General features: G+C 31.7%; 1 protein-coding gene across 1 annotated transcript; it reads right to left on the reverse strand.

Moving 5' to 3' along the window:
- Positions 1 to 1,526: 1,526 nt before the first annotated feature.
- Positions 1,527 to 11,048, reverse strand: LOC132271483 (linoleate 13S-lipoxygenase 2-1, chloroplastic-like). The gene is made up of 9 exons (XM_059772868.1): positions 10,677 to 11,048; positions 8,753 to 9,024; positions 6,812 to 7,049; positions 4,730 to 5,047; positions 4,479 to 4,564; positions 3,825 to 3,935; positions 3,086 to 3,393; positions 2,713 to 2,979; positions 1,527 to 2,454 (listed from the first exon to the last, which is right to left on the reverse strand). Exons 1-9 carry the CDS (start codon positions 10,987 to 10,989, stop codon positions 1,701 to 1,703), a joined length of 2,667 nt encoding a protein of 888 aa, XP_059628851.1. The 5' UTR covers positions 10,990 to 11,048; the 3' UTR covers positions 1,527 to 1,700.
- Positions 11,049 to 24,307: the final 13,259 nt, after the last annotated feature.

Genomic DNA, 24,307 nt, shown 5'->3' on the forward strand with positions numbered 1-24,307 from the left:
AACATGACTTGTCGTATCGGTCGATACGCGACCTATTTCGTTACATACCTCTATAAGGCCGATTTACACTAACATTCGTCCGAGTTCGTTACACTGCGACCGCGACATATCGCGACTACGAATAATGGTTGGAAGGCGTCCTGAGTTCTAAGAATTAGTTGGGGCAAAGCTCCCAATACTTCCCGTTATTGTGTATATAGTACTTTTTTATCTTATATTGAAATTTTGAAATTACAATATGCCCCTTTTATTTTTGTGAATATTAGGTTGATTTCTTTCGTTTGAAATTTTTGTTAAAATGTAGCATTAACGGGATTTGTTGTTAATTTTACTATCATGGTCGTAATTTATTAAAGGGATTTGGTAGATTAGAAAGGAGGGTCTTTCATTGGACATGATAGCAAAACTAACATGATAGATGATCCAATGACTAGGAGATTTGAAACAGGGCCGAAGGCTGCCTAAGGTCCCAAAAATTTGCTTTTCTTTATATATTATAATTTTAAAAAATATATATATATATTTTATTCAAGTATTAAACGTGTACTAATAAAAAGATTTGATAGTGAGCCCTAAAAAATTTACATCCTTTAATTCTCACCTTCTTTATTTTGGAAGCCCCAATATTTTTTTTCTTTATATATTATAACTTACCTAAAAAAAATTATTTACTTCTATTATTAAAACTAAATCAAGAGAGAAATTTAATAGTGGGCCAAAAATATTTCTATCATTCTATCAACTTTTTTTAGTACTCGTTACAATCTTTCGAAAGATTTTGAATATAATTTTAATTCTATAGAAGAATTTTCTGGAGCATTAGACTGAATTTTTCCCTATGATTTTATAACTTAATTATTTTTTTATTTTTTTATTTTTTTTTTCATAAATTATATATTTTGTTTGTGAGTTGCCATCATTTTTATTTATGTTGTTGAGTATGTCTAAAGAAAATATGAATCAGGTTTTGAAAAACTTAAAAGATGAGAAGAATCTTTTTTTTTTTCCTAGTTGAAACTCACACACATATGCTTCACTTAGGCTCGAACCCCTGATCTCTCTTCGAGAAGTAAGGGTTTGATACCGTTAAATCACTGGCCTGTTGGTAAAAAAAGATGAGAAGAATAGATAAGCTAATTCAATATAAAAAAATGAGCTACTCATTAATTTGTTACAACTAATAATTAAAACATAACAAACAAATTTAAGAGAAAATTCATTAAATGAATAATTAAGTCATCTATAGGAATTAAAAGATTATACAATAATGGGAAAAGGCCTAAAAAAATGGCACAAGCCAATTAACTAACCATGGAACAAGAGATTGAAGACATCTTAGTGCTAAGTTTAAAAATTGTAAAACAATTAATGAGTATAATATTAATATAAACACATGAGTAGATTCTATTAAAAAATCACTTTATTTTTTTTCGGACCGGAATACAATACCGGGTATTATAAACCTTACAGGTATTGTAAACCTTACTATTAGAAAAAATGAAAAGTACATACAAACAACAGCAAAGTTGAACAAACTTTAAACTATTATTTGGAGTCAACCCCATTAATTTGAAACTTTATTCTCATGTTATTCAAGAAGAAACAAGCCAGCAATACTTTATGTGAGCTACAAGTTTCACCTCTCTTCCTTTTATTTTCAAAACATAGTATCTCAACTCAGGTATGATACCATTCTATCATCAAATTGAGATGCTATTAGGAACTCCCTTCCCTGTCACTCCAGAGTCCGAAAATGGTTTCAGCAGCTCATATGGAACAACCCCAGCTCCACTTCTATTCCTCAAATTACTGTCAATGTTCCTAGAATCAATAATCCCTTCAAGTTTCTTCAACTGCCCATTAAACCTCTCGAAGGCGGCCTTTATAGCCGGTTCCTCAGTCCAGGCTGCCTCAGGCTCACCGCCAAGATACTCCTCGTCCGGAGAATGGTTGGACAACACATCCAAAATGGTCAGAACTGTTGAAGCTTGAACTTGGGAAGGGAACATCATCAACATAATAACCTCAGGCTTCTCCAAGAAAAACTTCCACATTTCTTCGGTTGGCTCTTCGGTAGGCATATTCTTCCTAGCAATGGTAGGCCTACTGGGGAAATAGCCAGCATAGTCATACTGACCAAAGTTCACAGCTGCATGGTGACCCGACGGTACCCATATCATAGTGGTGAGAATTCCGATCAGATCTTGAGGGGTTTTGAGCTCCGGCCACCCGTCCTTTATGTCGCCATGGCCTACTGTTTTTATTTCATTCCACCATGCTTGGAGCTCTTCGTCAGACTCTACTACACTTGCATTTGGGTAGTAGTAGTTGACATATTCAGTAACCCAACCTTTAATGGCATCCCAAAGGAGGAGACCGTCGTTGGCAAAAGGGTAATCTTCAATTGCCAACTTCAGGCCATGCGGCGCGCTTGGATCCTCCACAGCCAATCCCCTAATTAACACCAGAGTAACAAGGCCATAGTAGATTAGTATATTGGTACTTGTATCTATTAACCACCATTTACTCTTATAGTTTAAGCTGTCAGAGACACTTGTTTTGAGACGGATGGAATATTTAAATTCAGGATTCAGGATGTTGTCGATTCTGATACAAGATTTATCACCATCTACTTTAAAAGGTCAAGTTATTAGAAATGGTGTGACGTTTAGTAAATTTGTACTATGTTATGCCTGCAGATAAGGCATTTACCTGTTAATTAGGTCTGCTGGAAGTCCCTGCAAATCGAATCGCCATTGCGCCGCATAGGCAGCAGAGCAAAGTTCCATAGAATATTTGCCGGGTGAGAATGATGACTCGATAATCCCACCTGCATTAATGAGGAAGTTTCGTGCCAAAGCATTGATCTCCATTGTGTACCGAAAATGAGGGTGCAACAGTCTATAAACAGGGTGCATTGAGCTAAGTTGGCGATTAGTTGCAATTACATAAGGCTCCACACAACAGTGAGTTCTTAGCCTGCAAAAGTGCACCAAGAAAGTTTATTTACAATATCATATATATTAATCTAATTTGATTAAATTTAGTAACCAAGTGTTGTGTTGAACCATATAATAGTGCTTACCAGTGACTGACTAGCTGGTGAATACCAGAGTCATGAGCACAGACATGAGCCTTGGCTAGTCTCCAAAGCCAGGAGCCTGTGGCTGTCCAATCGGGCGTGAACACTTGCCTCCAATGAGGCTTGTCATCCGATGGTGGCCGAGTCAACTCAATGGCTAGCGGCCTCAACGTGCCGTCGGGGGTGAGGAAGAACAATGTCCTTGATCCATAGAGCGTTGTGATCATGTTGTCCAGCGCTCTAACTTTGTTCACATATGGTAACAGCAGATCATGGTAATCTAGCATGTACAGCCTCTTATTTTTCACAGCCTGCATGTAACCATCAATAGTATTTGACAACTTAGAAATTCAAGTGGTAACTGTGTTTGCATGTAACCAAAATCTTACTATTTTAAAATTTCATGATAATAATCCGATTTTGTTGCGTTTGACGTTTACTAATTTTATGTTTGTCAGTACCGAATTGGCATTTAGATTTGGAATTGCTACTGACAACTTTAAACTAAATTTTTTGAAATCCCAAACCTAAAAAACCAATTCGGTGTCTTCCAAATGTAAAATAAATTATAATTCACAATGCTTTATCAAGGACTATGGTTTAGTGGTACTTGCTCATACCTTCTAAATTAGAATGTGAAAGTTCAAGTTCGATAGAGTGAATATGAGTTTCAAAAATATATATGTATGTACAAGAGTAATGCTACCATGCTTGATTGGATTTTGCAATCTATATAAATTACCTCTTCAATGGTACAGAAGCCTCTGATCTCCCTCTCCACTATCTCTTTGGTGATTGCTGATTCATCTGGGCCGTAGACGTTGGGATCAAGTTTGCTCTTCAATGGCCATTCCTGCACAATATTGACATAAAAGCCCATTAAATAGGTACGTAGACTCTACAAATCCACTCAAACACAATAATTGTAGACATTCATGTGGGTGTCAAATGATTTCATATCTTCCTTCTTCTGTTTTTTTTCCTCTCACCCCTATTAAGGGTTTCAGCCTTTATAGTCATTTTAAAATGTCATTAATTTTGGTTTAGTTTCACATGAATTTGCCTATGAACAATATTATAATTTTTTTATTATTTTTTTAAGTTCATTAATCAGCTATTTTTTTATTTTTTTTTTCATTTTGAAAAGTATGAGCCTAGTTGGTTCAATTTACTAAAATCAGTTCAAAAAATAGACAATTATAAACACCAATTCTCTTAAAATAATTTTTTTAAATGAATTTTCAGAAAATAGTTTCTGAAACTTTTAATACATATTTTAAATAAATAATTAATTAATTATTTCACTTTTTCAAAAAATAGAAATTATTCTCCGAAATAGAACCAAAAATACAGGTATTTTCTTACTTATATATTTCTAGGAAGTTGTGTTTCATACCGTGACCAACTCTATAGTATATGGGTTGATACCAGCAAGAGTCTGTCGAGAAAACTCCTCATCTCTAAACCAAGAAAATTTGTCTCCTGCAATCCCAAAAAAATTAATTATATATAAATAATAAGAAAGATGATTGGCTCTTCCAATACTCCAGTATCGCTGAATGCTTTTATCTGAAATTCACACGAGTCTCACCAGAAAGACTTGTGTTCCTATCATAACTCATATGATAACTTAAATATTGTGCTTACTCTCAATCATTTCTGGGGTCTCAAAGCGCAAGACACTTTGTCCGCTGTCACTAATAAACTTGGCAATCCTGGGTATGATATCGAGGATCCCATTTTTACTAAGCGCAGGTAGGTTAATCCCTTCATTGTACAATGAATCTATTGCTGTGAAGTATGGAAATCCAAGGTCTTTATCCACAATTGCTGTCTGCAGGGCCGGCACAACTGCATGAAACGCCGAGTATACGGTCTTCGCTGAGAATGTTGCACTCTTCACGGCTGAAAATGCTTCATCCCTTGGCACATAAACGGTGGCGCTTTTTGACTCGGATAATTTATCTGCATCCAATATTCACATAAATCAATTCATACATATAGGGCCTGGTACAAGTTTTGTTTTTGGCATTTTGTTATTGTAAGCAAAACAAAACGTCCATTTGTTGCAATATTTTTGTAAGCAAAAAACATAAAAACGTGTTTGATAAAAAATTATTGCAAGTTTGAAAATTATTATAGTTAGTTTTAAAATGTCATTTATGAGTTTTTCAAAAAAAAAAAAAAATATTGTTCATCTGAAATGAACTAAACATTAATGTGCAAAAACTAGGGCTGATCACAGATCGGATCAGTTCGGTTTTGGGTAAAATTCAAACCAATCCGGTCCTCACTGATTGACTAAATCTGAAACCGAACCGATCCGTAAAGACTTTCAATCCAAACCAAACCGAACCATGAAATAACGGATTGGTTTGGTTCGGTTCCCACGGATTGAGCTTTTTCAAATAACTCAATATAATTATATTGTAGTTATGCCCAGCCCAATATATAATTATATTTTACTATTTTAATTATGACTCAGTCAAACAATAAATCTATCAAAACACTCTGTTGTAACACATGTAATCTAAAAAAAATAATAAGAAAATGAGTGATGGATATTTACAAGAATGGGTTTAACGGACTAGCGAATTATTTGAACACCCTTAACAATAACATATAAAAATACCAAATTGGTATTTCTATTTTTGGTGACTATTCACTAAATGTTTGGGCACTGTCAAAAATAAAATGATTTTTATGAAACAAATTTTTTTTCACCATTCATTGCTAAACAGTACCAAACTAATCCATAATAACTGATAAACTTGGAAATAATTATATTGTATCAGTCATAGCATGTAAAACAATAAAGTACCCAATCCTAGAATCAGGACACATTCAACTATAGTTACTGTAGTAGTGATAAAGCATCCAAGATCCAACCTTTTTTTTTATTTTTTGTTTTACTTAAATTTGAAGTCATTTCACCAATCACATAAATATAATAGAATGTATTTGATTTTTTTTTGTCTCGTGTTATATTTAGATGGGAATCAAGGGTTTAAAGGAGCAGTTACATAATACCATTAAATAATTTAAATTTTTACGTAAAATTATAGAAATTCGAGTAAACTTAAAGCATCTATCATCGATGAAGAGAAATTTGAATTTACCCTACCACGTTCTGTACTGGACACCTTAACCACCACGTGTCGTGTCCGAAAGTTAAAACATGAAGTAAACACGTGTCCGAAAGTAAAACATGAAATAAACATGTGTCCGAAAGTTAAAACATGAAATAAATTCGTATCTCACCATCTCAGCAAGCTGTCACAATTCTATTGAATAGCTACATCAAGATCCATTATTGTTTTTAATTAATTGCTTTTGGACCCGCAAAGAAAATGCATTATAAATATGAAATCAAATCATTTTTTAAGAATGATTAATTGACACCTTAACCACCCACCATGTGTCCGAAAGTTAAAATATGAAATAAATTCGTATCTCATCATCTCAGCAAGCTGTCACAATCCTATTGAATAGCTAAAATTCGCACAACATTTTCAAAACATAAGTAATTAATCGCTTTTGGACCCGCAAAGGAAATGCATTAAATCAAGTCAAATCATTTTTAAGAACGATTACTATTAGATCAAAAATCATCTATGTGGCAGATTAAAAGTTTGACTCCGAAAATTGTAACTCACAAGAGTTCTTAAAGTGATTTTGATTACTATAATTATTTGACAGGGAAGAGAGATGTTTTGTTAAATTTGAAACCTGTCTTGCAACGTTCGCGACCGGTTCTACAACGTCTTGGATATGGATGCTCTTTTCCACCGAGTACCGGCCGAGCCAAGTCATCACTGCTGTCAGGATTGCCGAGATCATTATAGACATCGTAATCGTAGATCCTGTCTTCGCTCTGGCGCTCCCCTTGGCCATTACCACGGAGGTTTTCAAGCTCTTCCTGTCTTAGCCTCTTCAACCCATCTGGTGTTTGGGATGGCAAGTATGACTGCAATTATATAAATATATTCATGGAAACAACAAAAAGAAGTGAGACACAACTTTGTCACAACTGCCACCATTTTCTCATCATCATTTTGTCTAACTAAACATTCTCTTATTTTCTTATATAATCACACGAGTATATGTATTAACTCAAAATACAAAGAAAGAGAGACAAGAAAGAGTAAATTAATTATTTGTATTTTTACCATTCAAAAACAAAAAAAAAAAAATTATTTGTATTTTTACTTTTCAATGACACGGACTTTTATGAAAATTATGAGCCCAATTTGGTTCAAAGAAGACAGTTTAATTTAATTAAATTAAGTCAAAAGAAATATAATGTAAAAATTTAGGCTTCAGGGATTTAAACTCATATAAGATGAAATAATTAAAAATATTTTTAAAACACTAAATATAACAAAATTTTGACTTATTAACAATAAATAATAAATAAAATAAGAAATTATGTAATAAATAGGGAAAATTACATATAAATGGAGTCAAAGTTCCATATTTACTTAGAGGCTGAGTCAAAGTTTCATATCTCTCTAAAATGGATTGCTGAGGTGGCACATGGTTTTTTACTGTTTAGAAATTGTAATGCCTAAAATACCCTTCCGCGAAGGTATTACTTTTTCTTCGAAGGTACTACTTTTTTGAACTGAAGGTACTACTTTTTGGTGTCCAGGTACCATGTTTTTTAAACACCCGCGAAGGTATTACTTTTTTGAACTGAAGGTACTACTTTTTTGAACTGAAGGTACTACTTTTTTGAACTGAAGGTACTACTTTTTTGTTAGGGAAGGGCATTTTAGGCACCACAATTTTCTAAACAGTAAAAAACCATGTGCCACCTCATCAATCCATTTTAGAGAAATATGAAACTTTGACTCAGTCTCTAAGTAAATATGAAACTTTAACTCCATTTATATGTAATTTTCCCTAATAAATATCATTAATCTAAAAAAACACAATGATGATGGTGGTTGTGAGAGATATGATCCTGAATACTCCATTAATAATATTTCCACCCTTGTATTTTCCTCGTGACCACAACCAAATGGTCCCATCAATCCATTGTTAGGGTTATTACAACAATATATGGACCACGGCTAAACAATACGTAATAGATACGTATATGGTATGTATTAGTGGACCCCATAAAGTAATAATTAATTGTATATAATAATTAATGGCTTGACTGACCTATCACATCTAAAAGCATAAGCTCTTTCTTTTCGTTTCAGTTCTTATGTAACCTCAGTCTGCCGTACTTTCATCATGATGGTGCTATACAGCCTAGTCGATTAAGGGACAAAATTTGTGGAACGCTTTACTATGTGACGATACATATTGATGTGGTTGATCATATTCTCTTCTTTACCCTATATATCTTCTTCCTCGTGACCACTACTTAGAATCTTGCAAAATGGTCCAATCAATCCATCGCTAGGACCACTTCTATACAAAAATATATATATAGACACTGTTTTTCAAGTTCTAGTAATAGTTGTAAGGAATAAGTAATTGCAAAATTCATAACCTGTACCTTGTCAGACCAACAAATATAGACTATTATTAACATATTATCATATGTTACACTAAGGAGCAAAGTTCAATACAATATATATATATATATATATGTATGTATGTATATACTAGCAGAAGATATTACTTTGTGTGTGTGTGGTTAGAAAATGGTCTCACCTTATTGGAGAAGAAGATCCTTTTATCGGAACTATCAGAATTTGGCTGAACGTAGGAATTGCATGTGACATGAACAGGGCCATTTGCGAAACCAGTTAGCTCTATGTTCTTGAGATACATCTCCTTGCTGTGTTCATTTTGTACAAACACTGCACCAATTTGTCCAAAGTCTCCTGGAACTGAGAACTCAGTCTCATACTTCACTTCATCTTCATCATCATCGCTGGCCCGTTTAACATGCACCTTGATCGGAGGCTTCTCCTGTCCCGTCTCTTCAAAACAATAAATGATCGGAAACAAATATTAGTTTCGTATGTAATTAAGGTCAGATTTGGTTTAGTTTTTGATAATAGTTTTGTTAGTATTTTTTTTTTTTTAATGAAAATGAAAAATCAGAAGAACGTAAAAGAAAATGATTGTTTTCATATAATTATTTTTTATATATCTCTGAAAATATTTTTATGTTTTTTCAATTATTAATATCTACTTTTAGAAAATTAAATCAAATAGATCCTTACTTTTGAGCTCGGTTTTGGAAAATCAAAGAAATAAAAAATCACTTAGCTAAATTGAAAGAAAGGGAAAAGGAACCAATAAGATGTACCCTCTTCTTTCTTTCTTTTTTTAATATATATATATATATATGATGTACTCTTCAATTTAGTCATTGTCAACTTTCATTTTCACCATCGTCAGTAGTTGGGTCCAGTCAGTGACTTTACTTTGACACGCATGATAAGCATGTGGATAGAAAAATGTGTAAATATATATATATATATTGAAAGTTGAGGGTGTAAATATTTTCAACACAATGACCTTTAGGTTTTTCTTTTCTCTGGATTGATTTAAAAGTTTAATAGAGATGGCTTAATTTGCCACTTTTTATATATTCAGTGCATCAATCAAATTTTGACTTGTAATGAAAAAAAACAAAAATCAGAAATGCTGGTGACATTTAATATGGACCACCCTCTCATTTGCAAGCTGAAAGGATGACACTAAGCGAAAAATGTCATGACCCAATTGGTAGATTGATGGATTCTCACTCCAATCAATGGAGAAGCTTCAAAATAAGCGCACTAATAAAAAACGAATTATTATTATGTTATGTTTTGGTGTACCGAATCATTGTTTTAAAATTGAGATTAAAATAAATTTAACTCAAAATTTTAACTAATATCTTCTAATTCTAAATTTATACCACGAATTTCGTACTCCCAAACGCATTCTCTTTTTTTGCATATTCCATGTGGGTTTTACACTACTAAAACATTTGTTAAATTTTGAAAAATTAATTCACTAAAATTACTACAGCTGATCAAATAATTTGAAATTAAATTTTTTTGATAACTATGAACCATACATGATATCTATATAGCACCCAATTAAGACTTTGGCAAGTCTTAGCTGAGTGTAATAATTGAGATCTGTAAAAAAAAAAAAAAAAAAAAAATTGTAGTTAGATATGTTGAAAAAACATACACACTTCGGGAAAAAATGTAGGAACGTAAGAACTTTATGGGGTTTTTGTTTGGAATTGTCATTATTGAGAACAAGAAAAGAAAAAAAGTTAGAAAAATATCTAAAAAAATGTTCTATAAACGACCCAATTTTAGAGAGTAAATTTAACTTTTTCTTTTTCAAACAAAGAATAATTTGAAGCGTTCAATCTTTAACGAGAAAACCAAAAATAAATACCAGTCCTTACAAGCCTGTTGCTGTTTGAATTTGAAGTCTATTTATACTTCAACCTTTTGAACACGGTTCGAAATCTAGAAAAGAATTTACTTGGTGTAGAAAACAAAAAACAAAGATTTTGTTTTTCTGATAATCAACGAACCTGTGCAAGATGCCCCTACCACGAATCGAATAAAACAAAGATAATAGTTGTGTTACTCTAATAAAAGAAAATAAAAATGCTTACTAGGATCGACCACAGAGCTAACAAGCTCCAAAGTGAAAGTGCGACCAATCAAATCAGCCAATATAGTTCCACTCCGTTTGGCGGTAACAGCAGCTTTAACGCGAACGGACTTCTCAGTAGCACTTGCTACGGCCTTAATGTTGCCGGGAACATAGCTGACACGAAAGTTCTTTTGGGTTCTACGGCAATCCGGCTTCGGCCGGAGGGAAGAAGAAGCGGTTTGGTTGCCGGAGAGGAAGGGTTTGTGCCATATTGGGAATAGGGTTTTAGCAGACTGGCTTGACTGGTGAACCACTGGTGCTTTCAACATCATTGTTTTGGTTGCCACTTGGTAGAGAAGGGTGTCTTGGCTAAGATATGTCACTTGTTGAGGCCAAGCTGTCCTTATATAGATGAGAGACGAGAGAGATGGGGGCCATGAATTTGGCCATGTTCTCCATTAGATAAATTCATTGCAGGCACGTGAAAATTACCTACAAATATATCACTGGGTCAATGATCAAATTATACCATGTCGTAATTTTTTTTTTAAAGTAGGTCAAAAATTCAAACATCATTGGATGTATGAACAAAATTTACACACACATGTAAATATACTAGTGACACATGTAAATATACTAGTGAATTGGTTAAACATGTTTATCTTCTTGAAGTTTATTGAAATTACAAAGATGCTTTTTTTTTGTTTTATTTTTATTTTTATATTTTTATTTATAGACTGATCTGTTTTGTCATAAATTTTTGTCGCATCATAGCATTATGGGACTTGTCGTTTTACTATCATGGTCCTAAGTTATAGCCATACTTTTGATAAAGTTTAAAATTAAAATTGGTTTTACAAGGATAAGGGCATAGTTGATATTATGAAATTTTAAATTGTGGACCTTTGCAAAAAAAAAAAAAAAATTCGTTGATGACCACTAATAGAGAGAAATCTGTTAGAAAACTTGCTGAAAAAAAAAAAACATGTATTGTAATTTTGTTATAATAAGAGGATAGGTTTGCGCAATTATAAAAAAATCTCAAGATATCCTCTTGATGCTATATAATATTAGACTCAACTTGTAAAATTCTTTCGGCCAATTACTGAATCAGTGAAAGACTTAAAGTTAATTCAATTTGACTTTTAACTCTGTGCTTTGTTGTTTCAGTCGTGTTGGAGTCAAAGTGAAGTGCAACAATTTCATGGTATTAAGTCAATTTTTACTCGCATAAAATTAATTAAAAAAATATATCTCCCAATGAACACTCTTCCCTACATGAGACCCAAATAACTTTATATATTTCATTTTATGACCAATATATAAAATGAAAAGAATGATATAGGTTTTGTTTTTTTCTTTCATATTCGTGATTGCAAGGAAGGCAAATTAATTACCACAAATGGGATAGTTCTTCTAGCTACCAATATACAAGAATTGAATAGTAAGCCTGAAATCCACAACAACTAGACGAAGAGTCGCAGGAATCAATCTAAATTATTCTACAACTAGTTCTTGACAATATCTTGTGGGTTTGAGACTGAGTTGGTGTAACTTTACTTAGTGAAAGTGGATTGTTTCATCCGAAAAGGCTAGGCTTCATGAATTTTTTCCTATGAGATTTTCACATTAAAAAAATCATGGTATCACCTTTCACTGTACTTTAATTTATTATCTTTTATTTAGTTTTAATTTTGTAAAATTAAAATAATTTAAAATTTAATCAAAAAAGCAAGCTAGACCTATTTACCCTAAGATCTTTCGTTTGAGATCAAACACTTCACACAACTTCTACTAACTCACAAAGTTCATTTTAATCATATTAGCGGTGGTTTTGGAAATGACAGTCAAAATATGTTTCGCCTCGACTTTCCAATTAGTTTTAAAAATATACATAAATCAATAATTTATTATTGAGCTTTTATTTCCATGATTATTCATATTTATAACTTGAGCACTAACAAAATTGATGACTGTAATTGTTAACTATTTCATTATATTTAACTGGAATTGTGTAGAATTGAATTTAATGTTCTAAAGTTTTGAAATATATATATATATATATATATATATATATATATATAATGTTCTAATTATGCTCGGCAGTACAACCTCAACCCATCACAGCTTTAGGGCAAAGTGAATCACGGTGGGTGTGAATAATTGAATTTTTTTATTTTTTGGGACATGTTTGGATTTGAGTGACTTGTCTATAATCTCTCCGTCCACATCTCCACCACATTTTATAGACATTTAAGTGAGCCACATGTTACATGTCTTTTAAGTTTCAAGCTCATTAATTGAATTCCAACAAAGTCCACAATACAAATAATCAAATATTTGTATCAAAATTATTGCCTCTACGATTCTTTTGACTCTACAAAATCCCCAACTTTGCTCCTATTCGTGCTAAACCTCTACAAAATCCCCAACTTTGTTACTATTCGTGCTAAACTTATACTCCTATCTTGTAATTCCAATTTCGGGACTCGTACCATGCATTTATCCCTAGGCACACACTTTAATTTTTTCAATTAAAACAATTTATCAATTATATAGCGAAGTAGATGTAACAAGAAATTGCTTGTTTTACATCGAATTCGAAAAAAAAAATGAATGGATATATATGGGTTGGGTGTTAGCCCCATATAATAGCTTAAACTTTTAAATCGGATCACGAAACACCCATTCGTTACAAATGATATCAGGCTAAACTCAGTCATTGATCCAATGTCACACTGTCACACCACCGCCAAGTTCGAAAGGCGACCAGGTCTACAACCTGAATAAACAAGGTGACCCGAACCACGAGTTCAGGTGGGGGTCTTTTTAGAGAAAGAGAGATGCATAGGATTTGGGGTTGAAATTTGTAATCTTCTATTTTTACTATAAGGCCCGTTTGGTTGGTAAAAAAAATTAAATTTCCATCATTCACTTGGTTAGGAGAAATGTTTTTAATGAAAGTGTGAGAAAATATTATTTTGTTAGTTTTTATAGTACGGAAAAGAAAAAAAAATGATTAATTTTACTTACCAAAATACTCTTACAATTTCAAATACTAAAAAAATAAATAAATTTGTGTTAAATGAATAATCTGTATATTCAATTTTTTATTTTAGCAAAGGGTTAGTAAGATATGGATTATTAATTTTTATTTTTTTTTATTGGCGATGATTATTAAAATAATAATATAATTATTTATATCTAAACTGGTTATATGTAGATCTATATCGAGTTTGCTAAAAGAAGTAGCCATGATGGAGAAATAGTCCTGGAACAGAATAGAAAAATGAAATATAAAACGACGGTTGTGGCCGGAAAAGTGAAAACTTTTCTATGTTTTATGTGAGAATTATTTTAGAGAAAAATCATCATATGCGAGAATTTTATTTTATTTAAAAAAAATTAATATCTTGCTAATTAAACTAAAAAAAAAAAAAAAATTTAATTCACGCTAACCAAACAAACTTGTAGTAAAATATTTTTGTCAAATTTTTATAAATTTAGACTTTATATCAAATCAAGTATATATTTATCGCTTGGTGCGTGTGTATGTAACAGTATATATATATATATATATTGGTCGGTGATTTAAAATTTGAAATCATTTGTGATGGTTGAGTGGGCAGAGATATAAATTTAGACTTTATATCAAATCAAGTATATCTTTATCTCTTGGTGAGTGTGTATGTAACAGTATATATATATCAATAAAAAGCAATTCTTGGATCTTGTCCTATCAAGACAAGATTTGTCCTCCAGCCTATGAAAACTTGACACCTGTCATACTGAATCAAATTGGGAGTAGAATCCATCAAACAAACCCATTTTCTCTGCTTCAGTTCTTCCTCTCTTCTTCTCTCCAAGCACCGCCGCAAGCCCACACCATCTTCGTCCTCACCGGTCTGCCATCGCCACCGCCACCGCCACCGCCAGTCAGATTATTCACGGCCGAGCTCTCCACATCCGAGTTGTCCTTAGCCGAGCCGTCCTCGCCACCGTCCAAAGTCAGCCCGTCACTGCCATTGTCAGTCAGCCGCGCCTATCATGGCCGCCATCATCCGAAGCCGAGCCCTCCACCGGCAAGCTCACCGCCGACCGGCTCCATCACGGCCGAGCCCTCGATCTCAAAACTCTCTGCCGGATCTCTCTCGTCTCCTCCTCGATTCGCCGCCGCAAACTCTCAGCTCCGAAGCCTTCGCTGCCGACTCATATATATCGGCCGCCGTTGAAGGAACCACCAGAAAACCCCATCGTCTCAGGGAGGACGATGACTGACACCAGAAACACCAGAAAACCCTGTTGTTGGAGGACGATAACTGACACCAAGCCGGCGTCGGGTGAGGTTCCGGCGAAGCTGCCGGCGAAGATGAGGAAGTCGGCAAGTCTAAAGTCGGCTGTTGGGTATTTTGAAGAATGGAGATGTGGCAAATTCCTATTCGGCCAAGTCAGCTTGGAGGACAAATCTTGTCCTGATAAGGCAGGACCCAAGCATTGCACATAAATATATATATATATATATATATATATATTTTGTTCAGTTATTTAAAATTTGAAATCATTTGTGATGGTTGAGTGGGTAGATATTTTTAACGAAGGCCTGAAATTATGACTGACGAGAGTACAAGAGTTGGCAACCAACCAAGATAATGTCAGACTATTATTGCTGGCGTTAATAGTACCAAGACATGGGAGGAAGAAAAAAAGAATAATAAAATTTTGAACTTTGTCTAACAATGTACAGAATTCCATTTAACGTAGCAGTAATCTTTGCAAAAGGAAATTTACACCTGTAAAAGCATCTCAGTCGTGCTCGTGTTGTCAATTTTTAGGGTTAATTTTACGTGCCAATTTTCACTTTTCTACCATCGAGATACATAAAAACAAAAAAACAACTAAGCATGCCATCACAAAGGGTTTTTTTGCATATTTGTATATAGGTTAATTTTAATGTTACTATCTCATATTTGATCAAATATTTTTTGAAATTAACTATAATTCATATTCTAATTTACTTTTATGTTATTTTTTCGATTAAAAAGGTACAAAATGACAAATTTATTCTTTTTTTTTTTTTTTTTAATCTAAAATATTAAAATCCTGAAATAACCAAATTACTCTCATTTTCTACTCTGTCACCCCAAAACTCTTCGTCTCGCTCTTTTCTCCATAAACATATATTTTTTTGTGTACATGGTGATATATATATATAGATATATAATATAAATTGGCTGGTTTATATATATTTATAAATTGGCTAGTTTTAAAAAATAATTATAAGTTTATAATTACAAATTTGGTTTTAAAAATAATTATAAATTTATAATTATAATTTGGTTGGTGTAAATAATGAGAAATATATATATATATATATATAGAATAATTTTAAATTTATTTAATGAAGGTCAAAAGGTATTCAAGTCATTTCAACTCTTTTTTTTTTAAGCCAGCATATAGTTAGAAGGTTAGCAATGTAATTTTATATGCAAAAAGATATATAATACTTGAAAAGTAACTTTTGGAATGTAAGTGAAAACTGAACTAAACATTTATAACGTGAGTGATAGTTATTTTTGAAAAATGATTGAATATAATTTTTTTTTTTTTTTTTTTATGGCACCAGGAACTCCCCTAAGTAAGGCTCCTTCAAGACCCACCCTAAGTTACAAATATGGGGATTCTGTTTACGGTCCCACACCTCAACACTAATTTCAGTCAGGAAATATAATGGAGATGGACGGGCTCGAATTTGGGACATATGGCACCCCAGGCCGTTGCCTTACCAACTCTGCCAAACCCCTGAGGCAATTGAATATAATATTTGATCAAACTTATTTGTTTAAAATCATGTATATGTTTCGTTACATTAAAACAACATTGTTTGTACACGTACATTGTACATAGGGACTTAGAATCTACGGAGTAATAAAAAGTTTGAGCAGTACCAAACGTTCACATAAACTACAATTAATGAAGGGTAGGTTTTCGATCCGAGTAGGAAAGGGAAATAAATTTCTAAGGGAAAAAAATTTCTTACTTGAATGCTACCGTCTGCCCCTGTAAAGGAGTTCAATCCTACCAAGAGATAACCATTCAAAAAAAATCTTACCAAGAGATACAAAGCAAATCTTTAAGAATGTCGTTTTTGCTTTTTGATGAAGTAACAATTAACGTGTTCGTCGAGACTTTAAAATTTTATAATGTTGTGTATGGTATATAGGAATGAAAATGAAAATGAAATGAAAAATATATAACAAAAAATTTGAAAAATTAGACAACTTATGTAACATTGAAAATGCAAAATATGGGGTAAAGGTGGACCAAATTCGATTTATGTCAAGAGCAAAACTAGTGACTATAATATTAGTCTGACGATTTACAATCAAGAACATAATAGGTCTCTATGAGCCAAGCTGGACTTATCGAAATTATATTGAAAATCGCGTTTGCCCCACTATTTGGACTTCTAGCAGTCGAAATGGTCATTATTGGATGTTTTAACAAGATGGCTTAGGTGTTTGTTTTTTTTATAAAATTGAAAATTATATAAATAAAATTTTAAGAGTTAAATTTTAGGTGCCAAGTCTTTAAGTAGTAATTAAAAATAAATATTTTTTAAGTATTTTTTGAATTTTTAGCAATTAACGTTCAGTGATAAATGATGTCTCCGTCACTTAAAAAGAAACTCCATTTTAGGTAAGGTTTATTGTTATTGTGACTCCATTTTAAATAAGGTTTACTGTTTTTGTGATTCTATTTTAAGTAAGGTTTACTGTTTTAAGTGATAATAGTTTTCAAACAACACATTACTCTTTTAATTAAGCGACTAGGGATGGAAACTTGATTTTAAAAAATAAAAAATAAAATTCTCAAGTCTGATCCTACACTAGATGAATTGGTATACAAGTTAATTTAACACCATTCTTTTTCCAGATAATTATATGGTCTACAGGTTAAAACTTGAACCAATCTACCAAGGACAAATCAAATCAGTATTCAAAATTTATATCATTTGGTGTCCTACACTCTGTGTACAATCTTTATATACTGTATATCAATTATCTACAACAATTGCATAACTCCAAATTGGGTCATATACTGTATTATTTTTTCAAAGCAATAAAGTAGAACTTGTCCATATGCGGAAACGTGTACAGGCTAATAAGGGACCCTATATATATATATATATAATGGAAGGGTCCGAAGGGATAACATACCTCATGCAATGGGTCCTCCATTTTAAGATGGGACATTGCCATTTACCCCCTCGGACCGCGGACTTGCATCAACTGGTGGAATCCGAAGCCGGGTTCGGCTCCACCGCCTGTGTCAATGCAATTGTTTGGGTTCAGAATTTCGATTGAAATTTGTAAAAAATTGGAGTTTGTTTGGTTTATAATTCTAAAAATAATTTTTAAAAAATTAGAAAACAGAGAATTATTATTTGAAAATACATATTTTTATAATTGAGTTTTCAGAAAAATAATTTTAAAAAAACTGAATCAAATAAATTTTTTTTTTTTTTGTATAATTTTCAATTTTTCGAGAATAAAAAATTATTTTCATATTTACAAATCAAACAAACTCTCCTTTTTCGATCTTGTTGAATTTAAATGTGTCTTTATTTAAGGTATTGCACTTCTGGGATCCAGTACTTGTATGTTATTATTGTCCCGACTGTAATTAGCACAATTTTAAATTTAATAATTTAAATCGGGAATCTAGTTCTTGCATGTGGTCTTGTCGATTTTCTGAATGCAATAATTAAGGTAATGTCTTTGCTCTTGACTTCTGTGAATTATTATTGGCGGTGGTGAAATAAAGAGTTCCTCGCGTGGATATTTGCTTTACATTCCCTCACAAAAACGAAAGAACAAAAGAAAGTAAAATTTAAATCACGTTTATAATGAACCTTTAATGTGACTATTAGAAGGTTTATTATAAAGCGATTGTTCATTTGAAGCTGAGTCACTTCAATAATCTAATCAAAGAGCACCATTCGATTATCCCATTCGGTGCATTGCATCTGCTCTAAAATCATTATCCATTCGAGATACATTGTACTGCACAATTTTTAGCTGGGTTTTTTTTTTTTTTTTGAGATTCTTCTAGATATATAATTTCAAATTTATCTATTTTTTAAAATTTTAAAATTTGTCCTTTTTTAAATATATTTATATATATATATATTGCAATTATGGAAATGAAAAGGTGTGGAGGGAATATTAAAAAGAATGTACAAACTTTATTAGTTCAGTACAGAGGATACAGGGAGAGAAAAGATAATAAGAGGATACGTCATCATTCTTTATTTACAAATTTTTATTCCTCCAAATATGAAAAAAAGAAAAGAGAGAAGATATACAAAAACAGTAAATTACTACTATCCTAAATCAAAACTTTCTCTTTCCTAATTCCCTCCTAATGAATGAATACAGTAAATTGTGAGCTTATTTTATTTTTCTCTCCTACCAAACGAAACATTAGGGCTTTGTTTGATAAGATGGAAATAGCTAGAAAATAAAGGAAATAAAATTTTTAAAATTTTTATTTTCATGTGAAAGAAGGTGCCTATTTATTTGTAGTTTATATTTTACCCAGTAATTTAATCGTGCAAAGTTTTCTAAAAATTATCTTCTATTTCTATTATGAGGTAAGTTCCAATGCAAATTATAAAGTTATATATACATAATATCAATGATAATTTGGGTAAAATTGTTCAAAATAGATCCTGCTTCTAAATAAAAAGTTTATTTTATTTTAATTGTCTGTTCTACGTTGCAATTCTATCCACTCATAACCCATACATATATATATATATATATATATATTTTATACGGTGAAATATTTAATTTTTCTCCCAAAGAGTAGTATTGCTGCTTTATCTCCAATTTTTTATTTTTTTTAACTTATTTATCTTAAACTAATAATTAGTTTTCCTAAAGAAAATATTATGAAGCCTTATTCTAAATATAAATGAATATAAACAATTATATATTTGAATTTAATAATTCGTCATTTTACCTCATAAGGGTAGTTTTAGTATGTATAATTACTTTCTTTTCACTTTCATACTATCCAAACTAACAAACTAATATTTTTCTATAATTTTCTTAGATAAATTTTTATGCTAAACCAAATGTATGCTAGAAAATCTTTTTTCTTTTCATACACTTTACTTTCTTTCACTTTCTATTTCTTGTTTATTTCCATCTAACCAAACGGAAGCCGAGAAAAACGTATGAGGTACAACAACCAAGGGGCAGGGTTAAAGCCCGTATTTAATCTTAGGGAGGCATAATGTACTTGATTAAAAAAAAAAATTCAAAAAACATAAAAAAATTATAGTTTTATTTTGAAAATGATGCATGAAATTAAACACATTAAGTTCATAAAATTACAACAATAAATCTAAATAAATAAAATAAAAAAAAGGTACACGGAAAAAAAGAAGAAAAAAATAAAAGAAAAAAAAAATGAGAGAATTTTGAAGCGAAAAAACTAGGATTTGATTGACGAAAGGGAAATTGGAATGTAACTTATTAAAAAATTAAAATTTATAAGAATTTGAAGAGTTGGGGGGGGGGGGGGGGGGGGGGGGTACATACTTAGTAATTTAGGGGGACACTAATTCTCCTACATGGTACCTCTAACTAAGAGACGCTCATTATTTTGATATTTTCCCACACCCACTCGGGATTTTAATTACAACGTATTATCTAGGGCTTAAACTTGTAAAACAAAGTTGGTCAACCTTTCATGAGGTCCGGCTGACTTTACCAAATCTCCCCTGCAAATAACTATGTCTCAGAGCAATTCCAATGATTGTCAAATGGGATGTTAATCTCAAAATATAGTAGGTGGGTTTAGGATGGGCTCTCCTGTGTTGTTAAATGGGTTGCCAAAATATAATTTTGTCAAATCTTGTGTCAAATATAACACAAACTATAGCTATTGCTATTGCTTCCGTCAAACTGAAATATATGGGTTTTGAATTTATGATTCTTATAGATTTTGTAGTTTGGTGTTGTGCTTGTGTGTATATATATGTTAATGTTGGTATATATGTGTGTATATATATGTCTGTGTTTATATATATATATATGTGTCTGTTAATCCAAAAAGTTGCCTAAATTTCAAGATTAAGTTGGATTTGATCATTATTATTATTATTATTATAGTTTTTTAATAAGGCAAATAAGTTAAATAAAATACAAACATTCACAAAAAAACAAAAAAAAAAAAAAAATGGTTGTTGAGAATTGATAGTTGGAAATGGTAATTGAAAAATAATGATAGTTGTGTAAAAAAATAGCATTTTACATGAAATGCACCATTGGAGTAGAATTGCTAATTAATGGTAGTTGTGTCAAAAAATAGAATTTTACATTAAATGCACTATTGGAGCAGAATTACTAAAATATAACATTTTAATACTGCAACTTCTTTCAAAATATAGATTTGGCATGCAAAAATGACATTTTGCATTGGAGATGGTCTTAGTCAACTTAGAAGTGAGTAACAAAATAAAATACCAAGACTACCCTTATTTGTTGTCAAATGACCAAAAAATACCTTGCTCCCACTCTCACTCTCACTCTCACATTATAGCTTGGGTTTAGTTCCAAGGGGCAAATCAGTTATAATATTAATATTAATCAATTATTAATTATTAATTATATTATGATATGAATATTAATATTAATAATTACTATAAGTGCCGACCTCCGGCGTTGACCTCTGTCAATCCACTCTCTCAAACGAAAAGTGTGAATTGCTACACACAAGAGATGGAGAGCAGGGTCGGCTCAATGTAATTTGAAGCCTTGGCCAAAAATATAAAAGTAACCTTTTAATTAAGATTTTTTTTTTTTCCTTATTTCACTTTCTTCCAAAAAATTTGTTATTTATAAAGATTTTTCGTATCACAAATCTGATTATCATTATGAATGAAGTCACTAATATAGAGTTGGTTTACTATTATTGTATTATTTTCTAATTATTTTAGAAGATTTGGTTGTTCAGTTGTTGAATTTTTAATTTTTTTTTTATGTTTTCATTATTATTAGTAACAAATTTATCAAATATCTCCTTTTTGAGATTGAATTAATTTATGTAATTTTCTTTTCTTCTTAATTTTTTTATATATTCATATTTTCTATTAGACATTCAACCATATAAATAAAAATGTTCACAACTCACAAACAAACTATACAATTTATGATAAAAAAATCAATAAAATTACAAAATAATATAAGTTAAAGAATAATAGAAGCTAATTTAGAAAAAAATTAAAAGCGTGTTCAAAATCTTATAATGAAATTGAAAATTGTTAATGGGCATTGAGTGGAGAAGAGAAAAAAAGTTGTAAATAGGGAAGATGGAGACCCATATTGACAGATAAGGAAAAATAAGCAAGGAATAAGGGAAACAAAAAGTGAAGAATGAGGGGAAAAAAAATAAAAAAAAAGTTAAATTGGAGAATATAGACCATTCTCACATTATTAAATATACCACTATAAAATAGAAGCATCCCAATAAAAAACAATTTCATTCAGGCCATTTAGAAAGTTCCATTTGGAAAAGAAAACTAATTCTTGCACACGAATTTCAAGCTACAAACATAACATAATACCCGCTTTGGTGGTCAAGTTCGTTCAAGGTTTTTTAAAGGGTAAAGTGCATTCAAGACTCTCATGATATCCTTACAATGCATATAATATTCCCTCATGTGCACAAAAAGTACACATCCAATTTGAAAAAATGTGCAAATAAGTTCCTCCCCGCCACATTAAAAAAATACATTGACCAAATTATTCTTATATATACAATTTTCACATTATTTTAAAAAAAGAAAAATGCACTTAACACCCTTGTGATATCTTTACAATGCCTATCAATCCCATCATGTGAAAAAAAAAAACTCCTAATTTCTTTATAAAAAAAATACAAATAAGTTTTACCTGACACATTAAAGTTGAAGGTAATGTCACGAGAGGTTATTATAGAAAGTGGGAACCGAAAGAAAGAGAAAATACATTGCTACGATGAAATAAATACAAGTAATAAGCTATAGGGAAAATATATACAGAGAACGAACAAGAATAAGCACCACTAGGTCATTTTCATAAAGGTCAAAAAGGCGAAACGGACATACTACTATTGCTTTATGTCAGATTTTGTGGGTAAATTGATTTGAGCGAGATTTTTGCATAATTTTTAAATCACCGTACATTTTTTAAAATTTAGGCGTAAAAGTAACTATTGGAGCATATAACAAGGATGTAAAGTGCACTTCACCAGGTCATCAAAAAAACAAGGTGCACTTAACCTTTTTCTAAATGTAACATTTACTAATGATCAACACGTACAATACAAGTAAAAATTTTGCATATTACTTTAAAATTGTGAAATCAGTGGTGCAAGTGTGCAACATATTTAAGTATGCTAAACTTAATTGATAATTAAACCTTTTTAAATTTTACCTGTCAAGGCTGGGGAGAGGAAGGTGTGGGTTGGATACGAGCTCTCACACGAATAGAGGTTAGAGTGTCTATTCAATTCACTCCCAATTTTATTTAATGTGAATTTTAAATTTTTATTAACTGAATTAAATTTTTAATACATTTTTCATAAATTATCAAATACATTTAATTAAAATTAATTGATATTGAATTTTCATTACTTCTCAAATAAACCAACGTATATCAAAGTTGAAGGAAGAGAAGGATATGGAGCTATTTTGTGGTCCATGACATTGAAAGAAAGGTTAATTCTAAAGGGAAAGATAAATTTTGTTTGTGTTTTCATTTTATAAAAAATTGCTTTGGCGACACAAATTTTTTTTTTACAGTTCTACATTTAAAAATGGGCAATTTTTTCAAAACCCCCAAAACTATCAGATCATAAAACCCCAACCAGTTTTAAAAACTCCCAATAATATTATAACGTTGTCATTTTACCCCAATTCTGTCAAATGGGGCCGTTAACCCAGCGCGTGATTAACAATTGCTTTGCCAATGTGACTTTTGTGACAAAAATGCCCTTAATGTAACATGTGCAAACAAGTGATATATATTTATATGTATTATTCCGAAAATACCCCCAAGCATTTCTTCTTTCTCCTCCATGCCTAAAAGTGTTGCAGAAGCATCCGGCGAATCAAAGGAATGAGCTTAAACCAGGACATTCGTCCGTCTTCTGGTAATCAGGAAGTCTCGCCGGCGGACGGATGAAACAACGATGAGGATCCCAACCAATTACTCCAATCAAAGACAAGCAGATAAAGATGAGGACGAGACGATCGATAAGATGCTGATAAAGCACGTCGTCGCTTTCTTCAAGCCCTTAACCCTTATCTCAGCCCCAATCGGCGCCGGAAAAACCTTAAACTCAATTTCTTCAAATCTCTCTCTCTACTGTGATTGTCGCAACAATCTCCTCATATTCATTGCTTTGATTTTCACACCATAATGGAATGAGTGCTTGAGGTCGTTTTCACTGTGGGAGTAACCTCCAAATGCTAGGTCAGGTTTCGACCATGACTTTCAAGGTCCGTATATTATGCTCTTTCTATATATACACATATATAAGGAAATGATCTCCACGTTATATATACACACATATATATACAAAAATGATCTCCAAAGC

This window comes from Cornus florida, unplaced genomic scaffold, assembly GCF_030987335.1.
Source record: "Cornus florida cultivar Cherokee Brave unplaced genomic scaffold, ASM3098733v1 CherokeeBrave_3.0.0_Hap2_Chr08, whole genome shotgun sequence".
Taxonomy (NCBI): domain Eukaryota; kingdom Viridiplantae; phylum Streptophyta; class Magnoliopsida; order Cornales; family Cornaceae; genus Cornus; species Cornus florida.